At 39.4% G+C, this 16,431-nt stretch overlaps 1 protein-coding gene across 11 annotated transcripts in view; it reads left to right on the forward strand.

The window, feature by feature from the left end:
* Positions 1–16,431, forward strand: part of LOC138749443 (WD repeat-containing protein 72-like) — a 249,326-nt gene that overhangs the window by 137,519 nt on the left and 95,376 nt on the right. For all 11 annotated transcript variants that reach the window (XR_011348640.1, XM_069910776.1, XM_069910775.1 and 8 more), the window contains exon 15: positions 9,441–10,285. Coding sequence is in view for 10 of the 11 variants with exons in the window: in XM_069910776.1 (XP_069766877.1) it covers positions 9,441–10,285 (845 nt within the window). In the remaining variant the exon portion in view is untranslated. The remainder of the gene's footprint in view (positions 1–9,440; positions 10,286–16,431) is intronic.

Consider the following 16,431-nt stretch of genomic DNA (forward strand, 5'->3'; position numbering starts at 1 on the left):
ATTTCTTAGTGAGTTTGGCAAAGAACCCTCAACCTTTACAAATGTGGGTTAGTTCTCCGAGCTTTCACATTTTGGTTTCTTTATACTTGTCAGCCTGAGGCACTGGCTACTGGAGAACCATCTGCTAAAGAGAAGTAGAAAGGCCAGGCCAAGCATGACATCTGGCAGTGCTGGACTCAAGATCCCCTTGAGCTCAATAGAGGTCCATCCTTGTGTATTGATTAAGCCAATACCTTGGGTGCCCATATGGCTTAGGGTAAAACACCCAAGGGAAGACTGCCCTTTACTGAGACTGAGACTGATCTTTATTTTAATGGGGACAGTCTCATTGCTGATATTAAAAAAAAAGTCAGGTCTTGTGAAATCACGTAAAAAGCCACATGTTCGGGTGGCACATATTGCCCCATGTTTTCTGAGATTTAATAATCCATTTTAGGGTTAATCCTCAGAAATTTCCCCAACACAGTTAGCACAAAGGTATAATCGCGCCCGCAATCGGGACCGGTCTTTGAATCTGGCGCTGGCTGGAAGGAATTTGTACGTTCCTCCTGTGTCTGCGGGGGTTTCCTCCGGACGTTCTAGTTTCATCCCACCGTTCAAAACATGCCAGTGGATGTAGGTCAATTGGGTGTAATGAGGCGGCATGGGCCAAAAGGGCCTGTTACTGTGCTGTATGTCTAAATTTAATTCTTTAAAAAATTTAAAATGCAAAATTTAACACCCACCCATGATTCTTTGGATTAAAAGAATAATAATAAGCTGTTTTTGTCTGTACAGAAAGCTGAGGTAAATAGGGAAGAGAGCTAATATTTTCCTGGGACAGACATTACTTTTAATAAATAAAATTATGTAAGCAGGCAGAACTTCCATGAAATGCATTTTTAATACTGATTAGCAAACTACTTTTAACAATAAAAACCTGGCCCACGGTACTCTCCTTTCTGAGTTGCCCATGAGGATTTGCTGTGCATAGTGCAGTATGGGGCTTGCTCCAGAGACTCACAACACATCCAATTCCTGACAATGCTAGAGGCGTCTGCCATACAAAGCAAATACTGAGACTTTCAGCACCATCCCAGCTTAGCCTGTCATGAAATATCGCCTTCCATCTTCTTGACTTGTATCTATCACCTGCACACATCACACGAGAATGCAGTCACTGAGACCGTCAGAAGATATGGACGATACTGGTTGCGAGGAGATTCCCTGGTTTTATCTGAGGCAAAAGCTCCTGAAGGAATTTGCTTTGCTGAAAGTGTGTGGGAGCATCTGTAACATTACTGATCAAAACCATTGTTGATAATGTTTGGCACCAGTCTTACCTCTGGAACAAGTAAAATCAAGGTCAACTCGACACACCCTTTTGACTCAATACTCCTTGATGACCTCTGTTGGTCACTGTATGTACTTTAACGTTCTGCATATATACAGTACTATTGACTATAAAGTTGCAGTTCGTAAACAATGACAAGCAGAATTATCTCTGACTGCTTTCTGAGTTTGGTTTTTTAAATCACTATTTCAAATAAGAATTAATTCAGAAGTAAATTAATACATTAATTAATGAGAAATAATTAAGAATTGATGAAGGACTCAAGCCCGAAACGTTGGTTATATATCTTTATCTTTGCTCTATAAAAGTTCACTCTTTGACCAGCTGAGTTTCTCCAGCATTGTGTTTTACTAAGAATTAATTACCACTAGTTTTCTTTCTGTAATGAGAGCTTTTTCCATTTGAAAGTTATCGCTAATAGTTCAAAGTTTCACTTGACCACTTCTGACAGTACCCAGAGATGGAATTATATTAAATACCAGGATATAAATGATCTTTCTGACTCATTATGAAATGAAATTGAAATAATGTGACTTTAATGGTTTTCGATTGAAATTTTTGTTTAAAGCTGCATCTAATATTGATTATGACGTATTTCTTGTCATATACTTGGTACAATGTACGTATGCACTGAATTTCTTACTTGCTGTAGCCAAATGGATACTTTGTTTTAAAAAATAAACTAAAACACAACTACAAAAGTATACTTAATTGAATTAAAAGAGGTAATAAATTCAAACCACACAAGACTAAGGGTCTAGAATACTATCATTGAATGAGCCCTGTTCCATGGCCAGGTTTAGGAACATGAAAGAGTTATGTATGTGTCCACTAATTGTAAATCTAAGAGTGGAGACAAGAATGTCCATAATCTTAAATGATTGTAAAAGAGTCAGAGAACATACACCACAGAAATAGATCTTTTGTCCACCGAGTCTGCATTCATTTTCACTAATCCTACACTGACCCCATATTTTTTCTTCCACTTTCTCATCAATTTCTCCAAATTCTATCCCTCACTTACACACTAAGAACCATCTTCAGTGGCCAATTAACCTACTAATCTGCACATCTCTGCAATATGGGAGAAAACCGGAGCACTTTCAGTAAATCCACACGTTCAAAGGGAGAATGAGCAAACACCACACCAGCTTTGAAGTCAGCCAACTAAACACTGAGAATGCTCAACAATTTTTTTTTGTCAGACTATTTCGCTTAAAAACAGACCATGACATATCCTAATGTACTATATCTCCAGACTCTGCAGCTCTATGTGGCCTTGTACTGTAGTGTGCTCCTCATTTGCCTGAAAGTAGCATTCCAATCACGTCTCAAAGGTTTATACTGCAAAGCAAATATCTTCCAATTTATTTTAACCCTCACTAAAATCCTGCTTATTTACTTATTATGAGGCCATTGGGTGTCTTCAGTTCATTGAGTCCTCGCTAACCCCTAGATGAGCAATCCCATCAGTCCTATCATTTACCTGTAACCTATCCTCACTTCTATGCCCATCAACTGGTCTTTGATTCTTTTACCACGTGCTGGCAGAGGGGGCAATTTACAGCAGTCAAATAACCAAACTAGTATCAAATACTCATCGTCTTTGTTTTGTCAGAAACCTTCTATTGCTACCAAAAATATTCTTGCTCATTGTTCATTGTCAACATGAAAAACCCTTCCACTGTATTGTTAAGCTTTAGCCTCCAAAATAGCCTTATTATGCTAATTAAGACCTAATGTTTTCAATTTATTGTGCGAGTATGTGCATGACATCACATACAACCCTGAGATTCTTTTTTCCTGCTGGTGCAGCAGAACTACCGCTTATTGGTAGAGATAAATAAATAATAGATTGTTGATTTTTCAAATTAATTAATCAGAGTGAACTTGGAGTCCAAGTCCAAATATCTCTCAAGGTTGCTACACAGGTTGATGAGAAGGCCTTTGGGATGCTGGGCTTCATTAGTCGGGGGACTGAGTTCAAGAGTGTCATGCTGTAATTCTGCAAATCTCTGGTGAGATCACACTTCGAGTATTGTGTTCAGTTCTGCTCCCTTATTATAGGAATGATGTGGAAGCTAAGGTAAGGGTGCAGAAGAGATTTAACAGGATGTTGCCTGAATTGGAAAATGTCTTAGCAGAACTAGGATTTTTCTCTTTGGAGCGAAGATGAATCAGAGGTAACAGTGGGGGTCCACAAGATTCTGAGAGGCACAAATAAGGTGAACAATCAGCATCTTTTACCTAAGGGTAGGAGGAGCAAACACCAGAGGACGTCTGTACAAAGTGAAGAGAAAGAGGTTTAGGGGAGACATCAGGGGTAAGTTTTTTTTTAACACAGAGAGTTGTGGGTGCCTGGAATGTGGTGGAGGCTGAAATATTAGGAGGATTTCAGAGACTCTTAGACAAGCACATGGATGGAAGAAAAATAGGGGATTACGAGGTGGGAGGGGTTTAGTATTTTCTTTTGGTAGGAATAATGTGAAGGTCGGCACAACATCTAGGGCTGAAGGGCCTGTATAGTGCTCTAATGTTCTATGTTCTTACTCACGTTTGCCATTAATTTCATGAGAATGCAACTTTATTAAAAAGTTATGAATTATTAGAGTTCACAGGTTAGTTTCGATCATTAAAATGAAATACTTCTTAAAAAAAATCCCTGATCTGTTAGGGTAAATTATGGCTTGAAAAATCTTATTAAGTACGATGAGGCAGAAGTAGGATGGACAGCTCGGAACTTTTTTCCCAGGGCGGCAATGACCAATACCACAAGACATCTGTTTGAGGTGAGTGCAGGAAAGTTTAAGGGAGACATTAGAGGTACTTTTTTTTAGACAGAGTGTGGTGGGTGCCTAGAATGCATTGCTGGCTACTATAGGGTCATTTAAAAAAAGACTCTTAGATAGGCCAAAAAAATAGAGTTACAGTTGTGAGTTTGTGATGGGTTAAATTGATGGTGAAATAGGCTGGCATATCATTGAGGACTGAAGGGCTGAACTATATTCTACTACTTTCAGTTCCAAATCATTTCCAGTAAATGTATTTAATCTGCTGCACAGAATTAACGTTAGGGCCACAAGCCCGTAATCATTTTGTTTAAGCATCATTCTGCTGTGAGTATTGAACTGTCGTATATTATTCCATAATGTTGCTTCGCGAAAGCCCTAAATTTACAGAGCTCCTAAAATATTAACCAAGGCCATTCCTATTTCCTTATTGATTTCTTTGGGAAATTTTGGTGATGGCTTAAATGCTTACAACTCTAATTCTGAAAGGCTATTCCTTGAGTATCATGAGTTAATGTAAAATATTTACTACTTCTTGCTCTGCTTACTTGATCATAAAATAAACAAGAACATTCATCCCACCTTAGCATCATCATGAAAATATGACAATTTTTCTTCATAATTTCATCTAGTTATCAGGATTTCACAACCTGAATTCCATCCCACGTAAATCACTGGGCCCTAAATTATCGTTGGCTAGTTTGTCACGGTGTCGGGGCTGTGCAGTCGCTCAGCAAAGAGAGGTGTAAGGCGCTCCTTCCGTCCGATAGCCTACAGGTCCCCCTTGGGCAAGATGCAGTACCTGTTTAGCCTCCCAATCAGGGTTACGGGAAGCCATGGATTGCAGATGGTGGATGGTTTTTACCAGCAGATTCTACAAATTGGAATTTATGGTTGTGAAACAAAAAACACCGGGCAGGGTTACCCTTCCAGTACAGACACTGGAACTGAAGAAGGCAACGGGAAACCACTTCAGTATTTTTCCCCTGTATAACCATGAACTCAACATCGACTACAGTCTCAGCTCAAAGATGGATCCTTCACTGAAGGAGAATAGGGGAGGCAACAACTACAATTCAGAGGGTCAGAGATCATGATGGATGGAGAGACATGATCGCCAATGCCGAACGGCAAGGCACCTGAATGATGATGAGGAGTTTGTATTAGTTTCCTTGTTCAATTACCATTCTCTAGTTCATATGGTTGACATTACTTTTTCTTTGTTGTTTTTCTTCTTGTGCCAATATTCCTTTATTGTCATGTAATAGTACAGAATATGGAATATTACATGAAATTTGCCTCCTGGCCTCTGTAAGGCAGACAAAGAGTTGCCATTAGTGTGCCCGGCATGCATTACAGTAAGAGAAGCAAAAGAGAGTCCCTTCAGAGACACCGAGCATCCATGGATTCACTTCCGCCCTTCTAAAGCCACATGGACCCCTGTTCGATCCATCGGCAGTCCACCCGAGCTCCAGCTCCAAACCTCCGACACGATCAGGAAGCCTTCAGCGCCCATGGTTCTTCATGAGCCTTTTTCACCCTCAACGTCCTCTCAAGCCCTGGTTCCCAGGAGCAGCCCGCAAAAAATCAATTGTTGCTTACCTTTCTCAAGCCCGGTATTTCTCTATTGTCATATTTTTAAAAAAGAAAACTTTTGGAAATGAAAGGTTTGCATTTGTATAGCATTCTTCATACCCGTCATAGGATGCCCCAATACTGCTTCAGCTCCTGTTGTGTGAGCAATTACAGTAGAGTATAATGATGGGAACTAAGGAATTTGTCTTTTGCGAATTTTGTTGAGAGGAAAATATTGATGATCTATTTCCTGCTCTTGCTGTAGTAATATGAACTAGTTTTTATTCTGGGCTTCTAACAGAGCTGCAATCCTCATCTTCCTTTTTCAATATTTTTATTAGTTTTCAATAGTGATAAACAAGTAAATCGTATTAAATAGAGTAAGAAATATATAGGTGTAATATTTATATATAAAAAAACACTATCACATATAAACAAAGTACTTTAACAGTCTTAAAGAAAGACAAAAAAAATTACACACAAACAAATATAAATTGGCTAATTGAAAAAGACAAAAAAAATTACTATTCTACAAAATCTGTCCCCTTCCCTTTTGAAGTTGTTGGTTGCTACCATATAGAGAGGACCAAAATCACAAAAAAAATCTGAATTATCTAATAAATTATGAAAATAGTTGATAAAAGGACCCCATAAATTAAAAAATTCAAACCCATTACATTGGTAGATCTGATTTAACAATCCTCCTCTTCTACACTGGAAGTATCAATCTAAAAACCTGTACTCAAATGTCAGAAATTGGACTTGAACCGGTCAATGCTACATATTTGCTACACATGCAATAGAATAGAAACCGTAATACAGTAAAAGTCCAAAGATCCTGATGTCAGAAATCTGGACCACCCAAGAATCAGGATGTCTCGAAAACTCTCATACTTCTAAAGTTTAGCGGACTTTGGTGTGCGTACGTGCATGTGTAACTGCCACAGCTGCATAGTGGTGACCAGGCTTAATACAGGTAACCTTAATTAATTTATATACTGTATTTTTTTCTTTTGCAATGTTCATTTTAAAATATAAATTCAAGCATTGCATACTCATTTTTTGCAGTAAAAAAATGTTATGGTTACAATTTTGTCAAGTGTTGACTTTGTATTTTTTTAAAATCTGCTCATTTTGATAAATGAAGCATGCTGTATTTGCTAATGAGTAAACTATCAGAATTTACCAGTTCATCTCTTCTTTATTCCTGCTTAAATTTGAATTTTAAAAGTATTGACCAAGAATCAGAATCAAAATTCATTGTCACGAACACATCTCAAAATTCACTGTTTTACGGCAGCATCGAAGTGTAAACATTTCTATAAATCACATCACGAAATAAGTAAAAATAGTGCAAGGAAAAGAAAAGGGCAAAGTGAGGCAGTGTCTACGGTTCATTGATTGTTCAGGAATCTGATGGCAGCGGGGAAGAAGCTGTCCTTGTGCCACTGAGTACTCGTCTTCAGGCTCCTGTACCTTTTTCTTGATGGTAGCAGAAAGAAGAGGGCATGGCCTGGGTATGGGGGTCTATGAGGATAGAGGCTGCTTTCTTAAGACAATGCCATCCAATCCAGACCAACCCAATCCCTGAGCAGTCTGGATTTTAGTACTTCACCATTCAAATTTTTCTTAATTCAAAGATGATTAATTTAATAATCCAATATCAATGTTTTATTTTTCCGTCAGTTTAATTATTTTTTTAAAAATCAGGTGCTTATGAAAAAAAAGTTAAGCTGAGAGGTTCAGAGCCAAAGCCAATAGGCAAGCATGTGAAAAATATTTCACACGACCTGCAGAGGAGAGAGAGTCCTGTTCTATCCAAAAATAAGTGACAGAACTAATCATAACACCTTTGTTCAATAGAAAAAAAAACTTTTACAGTTTGTTGCAATTATTTTTTTAAATTTTACTATTTGAACATAAAAGAAAAATTTGTTGTCAAGTGTTTTGGGCAGTGCTGTTTCATGACTTTTTTTCTTATGTTCATGTACTTTAGTTTGAGAAATTTGCTATTTTGCCCTGCAAAACAAAAGCACTAATATTTGGGTATAATAATAAACTGCCAAATTGCACAGCAAGGCGGACTTCTCTTTTTGAATACTGTTACATGAATTAAACATTTAGAGAGTAGGTGGCACATTTGGCATAGTGGTTAGTGCAACACCTTTACAGCGTCAGCGATCAGGACCAGACCGGGATTCAAATCTGTAAGGAGTTTGTACGTTCTCTGCGTGGGTTTTCCCCGGGTCTCTGGCTTCCTCCCACCGTTCAAAATGTACTGGGGGTGTAGGTTAATTGGGTGTAAATTGGGCAGCATGGACTCGTGGGCCAAAATGGCCTGTTAGGCCTAAATTAGATTTTTTTTTTTAACTTTAATGTTGTGCAGATGTTTTTGCATGCTGCTTTGATATGAGGCTTCTACTGCTCAGTCTCATTGGTGACATCTTTGGTTAGAAGGGCTTTGGTGAAATTACGATTCCAGCACAAAGGTGATGATTTTTACAAGTGATGGGATAGCTGGAGAGAAGGTGTGTGCACATGTTGGGCAGCTGAGGGGAGACTCACCGCAGAACTGCACCTGGTGCTGATTGTTACACCTTGTGCACAGATCCTTCGCCTAATTGAAGTTAAAGCCAGTTTATATACAGTACAAACATGTCATGCAGGATGCAAATTATTGCCCAATTAAAACATCTAGTGTATTAAAACAGACCTTGATTAATTATTCTAATAAGTTAACACCTCAGTCAAAATAGATGAAATCTAATAACCTTCCTATGTTCATTCTTTTCAGTCTCTGACAATTATTTCTCCTTTAAAATTTAGAATTTAGACATACAGCACAGTCACAGACCCTTCCGGCCCACAAGCCCGTGCCTTCCAATCACATCGAATTGACCTACAACCCCAGTCACTGGCACTGTAATAGCGTTGTGTTAACCGCCACTCTAACCTTGCCTCTCTCCTTTTATTTCTTTATCTTTTTGCCATTTTTCTAATACTGGATGAAGGCCTCCACTCCCAATTTAATGGATATCTCACCACATTATCTGCCATCAGGAAAGAGGTCTAGGTGCCACACGACTCACAACACCAGGTTCAGGAATAGCTGCTACCCCTCCACCATCAGACTCCTCAACAACAAACTCAATCAGAGACTCATTTAAGGGCTCTTATTTGTGGACTGTTTCTTTTGTTCTCTCTGTATTGCACAATCAGTTTGTTTACATTCATTATCTGTCCTTTTATTTGTTTTTTTAAAAATCTGAGTACAGTTTATTTTTTGATCTACCAATTAGTGGTGATTCTGCTGCACTCTGACAATAAATCTGAAAAAAAAAACTGAAATCTGCAAGGTGAAATGAACCCAAGACACTGAGTGTGTCTGCCCTTCATTCTGCTATAAGGAACATCAGAACAGGATCTGAATTTGCCCATGACCTTGATCCAAAAGTAGTGAGGGACAAAGAATGAACTCTGGGCAATTATTTCATTTTGTCCACTCTAAACCTGCGGGCACTGCAGCTAGTCATAATGCGTAGGGCTGAAATCAGCCTATTCAGCGCAGAACAGAGTTCAGACATAGATCACCTCTGGTCATCGGAGAGCCCTCTTCATTTGTATGAACCTTAGCATACAAGCCTTCTTTCACAATACTTAATGAATATATATTGTACCATATCTCTTTCTTTGTTCCTACTTTCAATTTTCCCTCAGTAACCAATACTTTTTTTGATTTGCAGTTTGCATTTCCTGACCCCATTGCACAAGTATTCACCATTCAACCAGTGAAGACAAAATGGAGTGACAATGCCATTCACGTTTTATTGTTTGACATCAGCGCCATTTGCGAACAGCTGCTCTCTTATCAGGAGAAGGAAACCAAACTGCAAAATACTATCCAAAGCTATGAGACGTTAAGGAGACTAGCTAATATCGACAGCAAAAAACCGCCAATGTGTTTGAAGAGAAACAAGACACTGACAAGTCACTGTCAGACAAACGGCTCAGTAAAAGATTTGGTCCGCGAACATTTATTTTACAATGAACACAATGCAGGTGGATTTGGAAGGGAAGGATCTGGAATTAGTAAACAAAAAACAAAACCCAAAGGTGCTAAAAACATGGCAGCAGTAGCAATGAAAAAAGTGGATGTTAATGTGGCCACAGACGTAGCTAAGTTACTAATTTCCTGTCTCTTTCCCTGGGGTGTAGATAGAGATCTGGATGAACTCTGCGTCAAGCATCTGGGCATGTTTCAGCCTCGTTGTCCAGTGTCCTTTGGCCTTTTGTCACAGGATGATTACTTGTCTCTCCTTTTACCGGGATGGTATCAATTCAATCGAGAGGTGACAAAGGATCATCTACTCTGCAGCAAGATATCAAATAAAGTTGTGGAGCTTGCAAAACAAGCCTCAAATATTACTCAAGCTTGTACTCTGTCTGTTGCGGAGTCCTTGAATGGCGATGCAGATGGAAACTTTCAGTCAGAAATTACATCTTATCTGTTATCTGTCATCTTGTTAGTGAACCTACAGATGAGAATGCCTCTCCTCTCCAAAGGGAAAGAAATGCAAAACATGGTGAGGTAAGGACAGTTGAGTTTAATCATCTAAAAGGAACTCATTCTTACTTCTTCCTTGTCATGAAGCATTTTAAATGTTACATGTGGTGCTCCTAACCAATAAGAACTGCATTAGAAAATGCTGTGAATTAACCCTTTCGTGTTCATTTCCTTCGTTAATGATGGCTGTTATGGGTATAATTATCAGTTTAGTTAAAAGTGAGAGGGAGTGATTTCTGAAAGTGACCTACTGCTGTCAAAATAATGTGAGGGAGTATCAATGTGCTTCAGGCCACATAATTCCCTGTCAGTTTAGATGTGCAGGCCCCTACTGTTATATATTGCATAAATCTTCCTCACATTATGATTGTTTTATGCAGTCACTTCGATTTTCACTATCGTTTCAAGTGTAGGTGAATCTTGAATGCATCTTCTGAAGATAGGCTACAATTGGTTCAATTAAATGCAGTTGACATTCAAAGCCGCTGTAATTCAAAGTGTTACATTTCAGAATCAGAATATAAAGTTAATGAAATTCGCTATTTTGCGCCAGCGTCACAGTGCAATCATTCATATTATAACCATCTGACAACTTTACTATAAAAAAATTAAAATAATAGTGCACAAAAAGTAAGGCAGTATCTTGGGTTCATTGATTATTCAGGAATCTGATGGCAGCAGGGAAGAGCTGTCCTTGTGTTCACCTTCAGGCTCCTGTACTCCCTAATCCCGATGGTAGCAGAGTGAAGAGGGCATGGCCTGGGTGGTGAGGGTTCTTAAGGACAGAGGCTGCTTTCTTAAGGCATCGCCTCTTGTAGATGTTCTCAGTGGAGTGAAGACTGGTGCGCATGATGTCGCAAGCCGAGTTAACAACCCTCTGGAGTTTATTCTTGTCCTGAGAATTGGAGCCTCCATATCAGTCAGTGATGCAACCGGCCCAAATGCTCTCCATGCTACACCTTTAAAAAGTTTATGAGAGTCTTCAGCGACATACCAAATCTCCTCAAGCACCTCGCCGCTGGTGAGCCTTCTTCGTGATTTCATCAAGGACAGATCCTTGGAGATGTTGACACCCAGGAATTTTAAGTTCTTGACCCTCTCCACTACTGAGCCCTTGTTGTTACGCTGACTTCCTCCTGAAGTCCACAATCATCTCCTTGGTTTTGTTGACATTGAGTACAAGGTTGTTTTTGTTACACCATTCAGTGAGCTGATCTATCTCCCTCCTGTACGCTTCCTCATGGCCATTTGTGATTCTGGCAACAACCGTCATCGGTAAACTTATAGATAGCATTGGAATTATGCCTGGGTGTATAATGGGTAGAGCAGTGGGTGAAGCACACATCGTTGGGGTGCACCTTGATTTACTTTCTTAAAAAAAAAATCAAGCTATTAGAAAACATAATTGATCTCCCTAAAATGTTACTGTAGAACTACTGTAAAAAGTTCCGTATGGTTCTTGTGTGCTCTTTTTCCTGTCGTAAACACTCGATCAGTGAAATCACACTGCAATATTCCCTGCAGGCCTTTGCCCTGTTAGTCAGAGTAGGGGCAGGTTGGGTGAGAGTGTGGGGGTAGAGGCAGGATAATAAGAAATAAGAGCAGGAATCAGCCATCTGGACCATTGAGCTTGATCTGCCACTCAATAGGTTTATGGCTGATCTGGCTATGAACTCAACACCACTTACCCACCTGGTCCACTTAACCCTTAAATCCCCTATGTTCAAATATCTATCTATCTGCACCTGAAATATAGTCCATAAAGCAGCTTCTACTCTGTGTGTTTTTCATGGGCAGAGAATTGCACAGAGTGAAACATTGCTGTGAGATCCATGCTATTGTGGCGGCACCTCGGCTCTGTCTGCCGCAATAACGTGGACCTCCCAGTGGCCACCCATTTCAATTCCCCATCCCCTTCCCCTGCTGACATGTCTGTCCATAGTCTCATGTGCATCCAGTCTGAGACCACCTACAAATTGGAGGAACAACACCTCATTTTTCATCTGGGCACCCTTCATCCGGATGGCATTATCTTTGACTCCTCCAGTTTCCGTGAACCCACCCCCCTTCTTTCCCTCTTGCCTTTCATCCAGCTCGCACTCTCTCTCTCGCCTTTCACAGAGCCAAAATCAATTCTTGCCTTTCCTATTATCATATCCAATTAGTATCTATTTGCTGTTGGTCTGGACACCTCCCGCTCCCATTCTTCCCCTTTTCTCTCTTGTCTTTAATTAAGATGCTTGCATGCTTTTTGCTTATACCTTGAAGAAGGGCCCAGGCCTGAAACATCATTATTATATTTTACCTCCTATAGGTGCTGTGTGTTTTTACTACAATCTCATCATTTGCAGACTCAAATGTTGGATGCTGAGATTCATCCTATGGATGCCTCCACCCAAAATCTGTTAGCCATTTGTACTTATTGCCTGCTTATCTGTACTTTTATTGACATTTCGTGCTGCCTGTCATTCCTCTAGGCAAACGGCATCCTGCTCAATCTGAGCCAACTTGAATGTTTTGCAGCCTCTCACTCTGTGTTTTCCTGTGGAACCGATCTCCTCCCTCTGAGCAGATCGCACTTTTACAACTGTTGGGTTTGGATTGAAATAATTCTGCTATATTTCTCCCCTTTTGGTAAAGATAACACTTTTCCTGAAAAGGACCAACCTGCAGTTAATGGATGTAATTTGCGCAAATTAATGCCACTTGTACCCACAGGAGACTGGCCAGGATTGAGAAATCGTGCCTACACTTCTTCCTTCTGATTACAGCCACTGTCATGTTTGTGTCTGATGATGGATGAAATTCCCTGATAAATTTCCCTGCCATGTCCATTGAGGTTGCAATATTGCAGACTGGGTTCAATGCAGGGTTCTATGGGGCCTAACAATTTGGACTGAATTTGTTTGTTATTTAAGCCATACTCAAGTGCATTTAATAGCACATAGCTTACAAATTCACCTAGTTTTTCTGGTCAGGATAATTCCTTTATTGCTGTTTGATTCTCCAACCTTCATGCCAACTCACTGCTATTTCTAATGCCTATACATCAAAAAAAATGTTCAATTTCTGCATAACCTCTGTGAAAGGAACATGTTTGTCATTGTTTGGGGATACCAAATTAGTACAGTGGATCTCAGGACTAATTTCTGCCAATCAAATAGCTCCTTTGCACTTCCTTGAGAATGAATTAAGTGCATAAATATTTTCTATTCAATTCTCTACTTCAATAATCTTATCAACAGTAAAGCATTTCCATTCTCTCATATTTTTTTCCCAGTTTCCTCCCACTCTCCAAAAAACAGTTTACAGAGCCAGCGATCGGGAACGGACCTGGATTCGAATCTAACGCTGTCTGTAAGGAGTTTGTACATTCTTCCCCTGTCTGCGTGGGTTTTCTCTGGGTGGGGGAGGGTTCTGGTTTCCTCCCGCCGTTCCAAACATTCTGGGTTGTAGGCTAATGGGTGTAAATAGGGCTGCAACACTATGCAATATATTGAAGATGTTACTGCACCTACAATCAAAAATGAAATTAAATTATATTAAAATATCAGCTGTAAATAAGAACATTACTGCAAGCACAGATAATTTCACTGGGATAAATTCCTATTCCCACCCCACCCCCCTCCCCGGCCCCTTTCTTTTCCATAGCTGTTCAGTCCTGATCAATAAACTCATGAATCCTGCACAAGGTCTGAGACCACAGCGGCCATCTGGGATTCTCAGTAAGACACTGCTCCCTTGTTGGACACGCAGCGAACCGCAGCCGAGAGTGCGACCGTGAAATGGCTGGTGGTGGATCAGACAGCGTGTTCAAGGTGGGGGGTGTCTCTCACTGACCTGAAACTTGCAGTCACCGACATTGGAAAAATATAGGAATTCTGAAATAGAATTGTCTGCCTTTGCCAACAAAATCCATGCCATATTTTTAATCATGTAACTGGTTGATCTGAAAACATAACCACGATTTCAAGGCTAATTATTTAAAGCACTAATTAAATCAGTATATAGAATAGAAGTATAACAGATTCAAATTATATAAACAGCAACTTCTGCATAAAAACACATCCTGGGACATTAAATATTCACCTTTATCCTGACAATGACATAAAATCCATACATGTAACTGTAGGCTAGAAGCTTCATGGGTGACTGATAATTTAATAACCATTTCTATCTTTAACATAAATAATGTCTTTCCAAGAAAGTTATGTTGGATCATCGAATTAAGTGGAAATTTAATATTTGATAGTATTATTTTTAAAGGCTGAGCCTGAACCAACAAACCAGGCTGCTGTCTTAGCAACAACCACCTTATGGATTCTGCAGGATTCTCAAGGCTGCTAGGTAATCTGAAAATAAACATTGCCTCTGTATTTGATAGTACTGTGTAAAGCCGTTGGAGGTACCAATCAATTTTTGAGTGCCATTGAAAATTTCAGTGATCCTTGTTAGCGGATGTTCCATTAAAAACAATGTCAGTGCCTGTTTTAGTGATGTTAATGTGCTGTAGTTAATATCTTGCTACTTGGCATCTTTAGTTATATACACACTGAATCGTTAAGCTTCAGATTAATGCAATTTACTGTGGCAGTTATCTCCATGTTAGATTGAAAAGATCCCTTTACTTTTTGTGCTCATTTAGCATCTTTCAGTAATTCTTGCATGCAGCAAATATTCCTTCTTTCAATATAAAAGTTGAAGTTTCAACTTATCATTCTGGTCAAATATCTGCATTTTTAAAAATGAGAATTATGAGTATGTATTGGGACGGTTGGGGTTTTATGAGGAGGATGATGGATATCCCTTGTACTACCTCGAAAATAAATATATGAGCATTAGAATTCGGAACAGGGATAGGCCATCTGACCCTTTGAGTCTGTTACACCAAGCATCAAGGTTATAACTAATCTTCTGTCTCGGCATCGTTTTCCGTGCCCCTTCAATCCCTGAGCGCCTCGTAAGGGATTCTGCATAATTCCCAGATTGTCAGGGGCTGCTTCAGGACCAAAAATGGTTTGCTTCCACTCTAATTGTGTTGGTTCTGAGATGGCGGCTCATGAGGCCAGTGTGGGAGCTGCAGACTCCACCATGGATGGCTGGGAGGCGCCTGGTGGCAGGGGCAGGTGGGTAGTTTGTGAAGCATTAATATTGGACTCTCAGCTGCAGAATATCATGAAATGGTTGTTGCCAAGACAACCTGGTCTGTCAGTTCAGACACAGACCTTTAAGATTGTACTCAGCAAAATCTTATGTATAATTTTTTTTGAAAAATGGATACAAACTATGGATATATAAATGAAATATATAAGCTTGTCATTTAATATATGGATTTTCTGTACACCCAGACACTGACAAACCTGCTGCATATTCCCAACAAATTATTGAATTAAAAATACTATTATCTGTTTCAGCTGGAGTCCAGGATTTAATATTCGTAATAAAAACTTATTTTTCAAAATGTGCATGAAGGGATTCAAGTTTATTTTCTAAGATGCCCCTTTATTCCGGTTATCAAAACACTGTTATAGCAATGGTGATTGGGACTGGGTTTGGAATCCAGTACTGTCTGTAAGGAGTTTGTACACTCTCCCCTTGTCTGTATGGGTTTCCTTTGAGTGCTTTGGTTTCCTCCCACCCTTCAAAACATACCAGGGTTGTTGGTTAATTGGATGCATTTGTGTGGCACAGGCTTGTGGGCCAAAAGGGCCTGGGATGTATGTCTAAATTTAAAATTTACACTTATTGTAACTCATTCATTTGTCTCTCAGATCCTTCATTTCATGATACATAAAATTAGATGCTGATCTGATGAACACAATAGAGGTTTATAAGTATATCGTATAGGTTCAAAGTTTCTTTTGTTGTCACGTAATAATACATTAAAAATGTAACATAGATGACGTACTAATGACGTACTAATGATAACTCAAAGAGTTATCATTCTTATTGCTTGGAACCCTTTACAGTACGAGAATCAGAGAGTTCTTTCATAGAGATTTATAAAATCATGAGAACATAGTAAGATAGGGGGGGGGGGGGGGGTGCGAAAGAGTCCTGAGAGGCGCCATCTTCACCCAGAGGATGGTGGTTATAAGGAATGAGCTGCCACAGGAAGTAAGAGAAGTGGGAACAATTGTAATGTTCATAAGACATTTAAATTAAGTACA

The sequence above is a fragment of the Narcine bancroftii genome, chromosome 14, assembly GCF_036971445.1.
Source record: "Narcine bancroftii isolate sNarBan1 chromosome 14, sNarBan1.hap1, whole genome shotgun sequence".
Lineage (NCBI taxonomy): Eukaryota > Metazoa > Chordata > Chondrichthyes > Torpediniformes > Narcinidae > Narcine > Narcine bancroftii.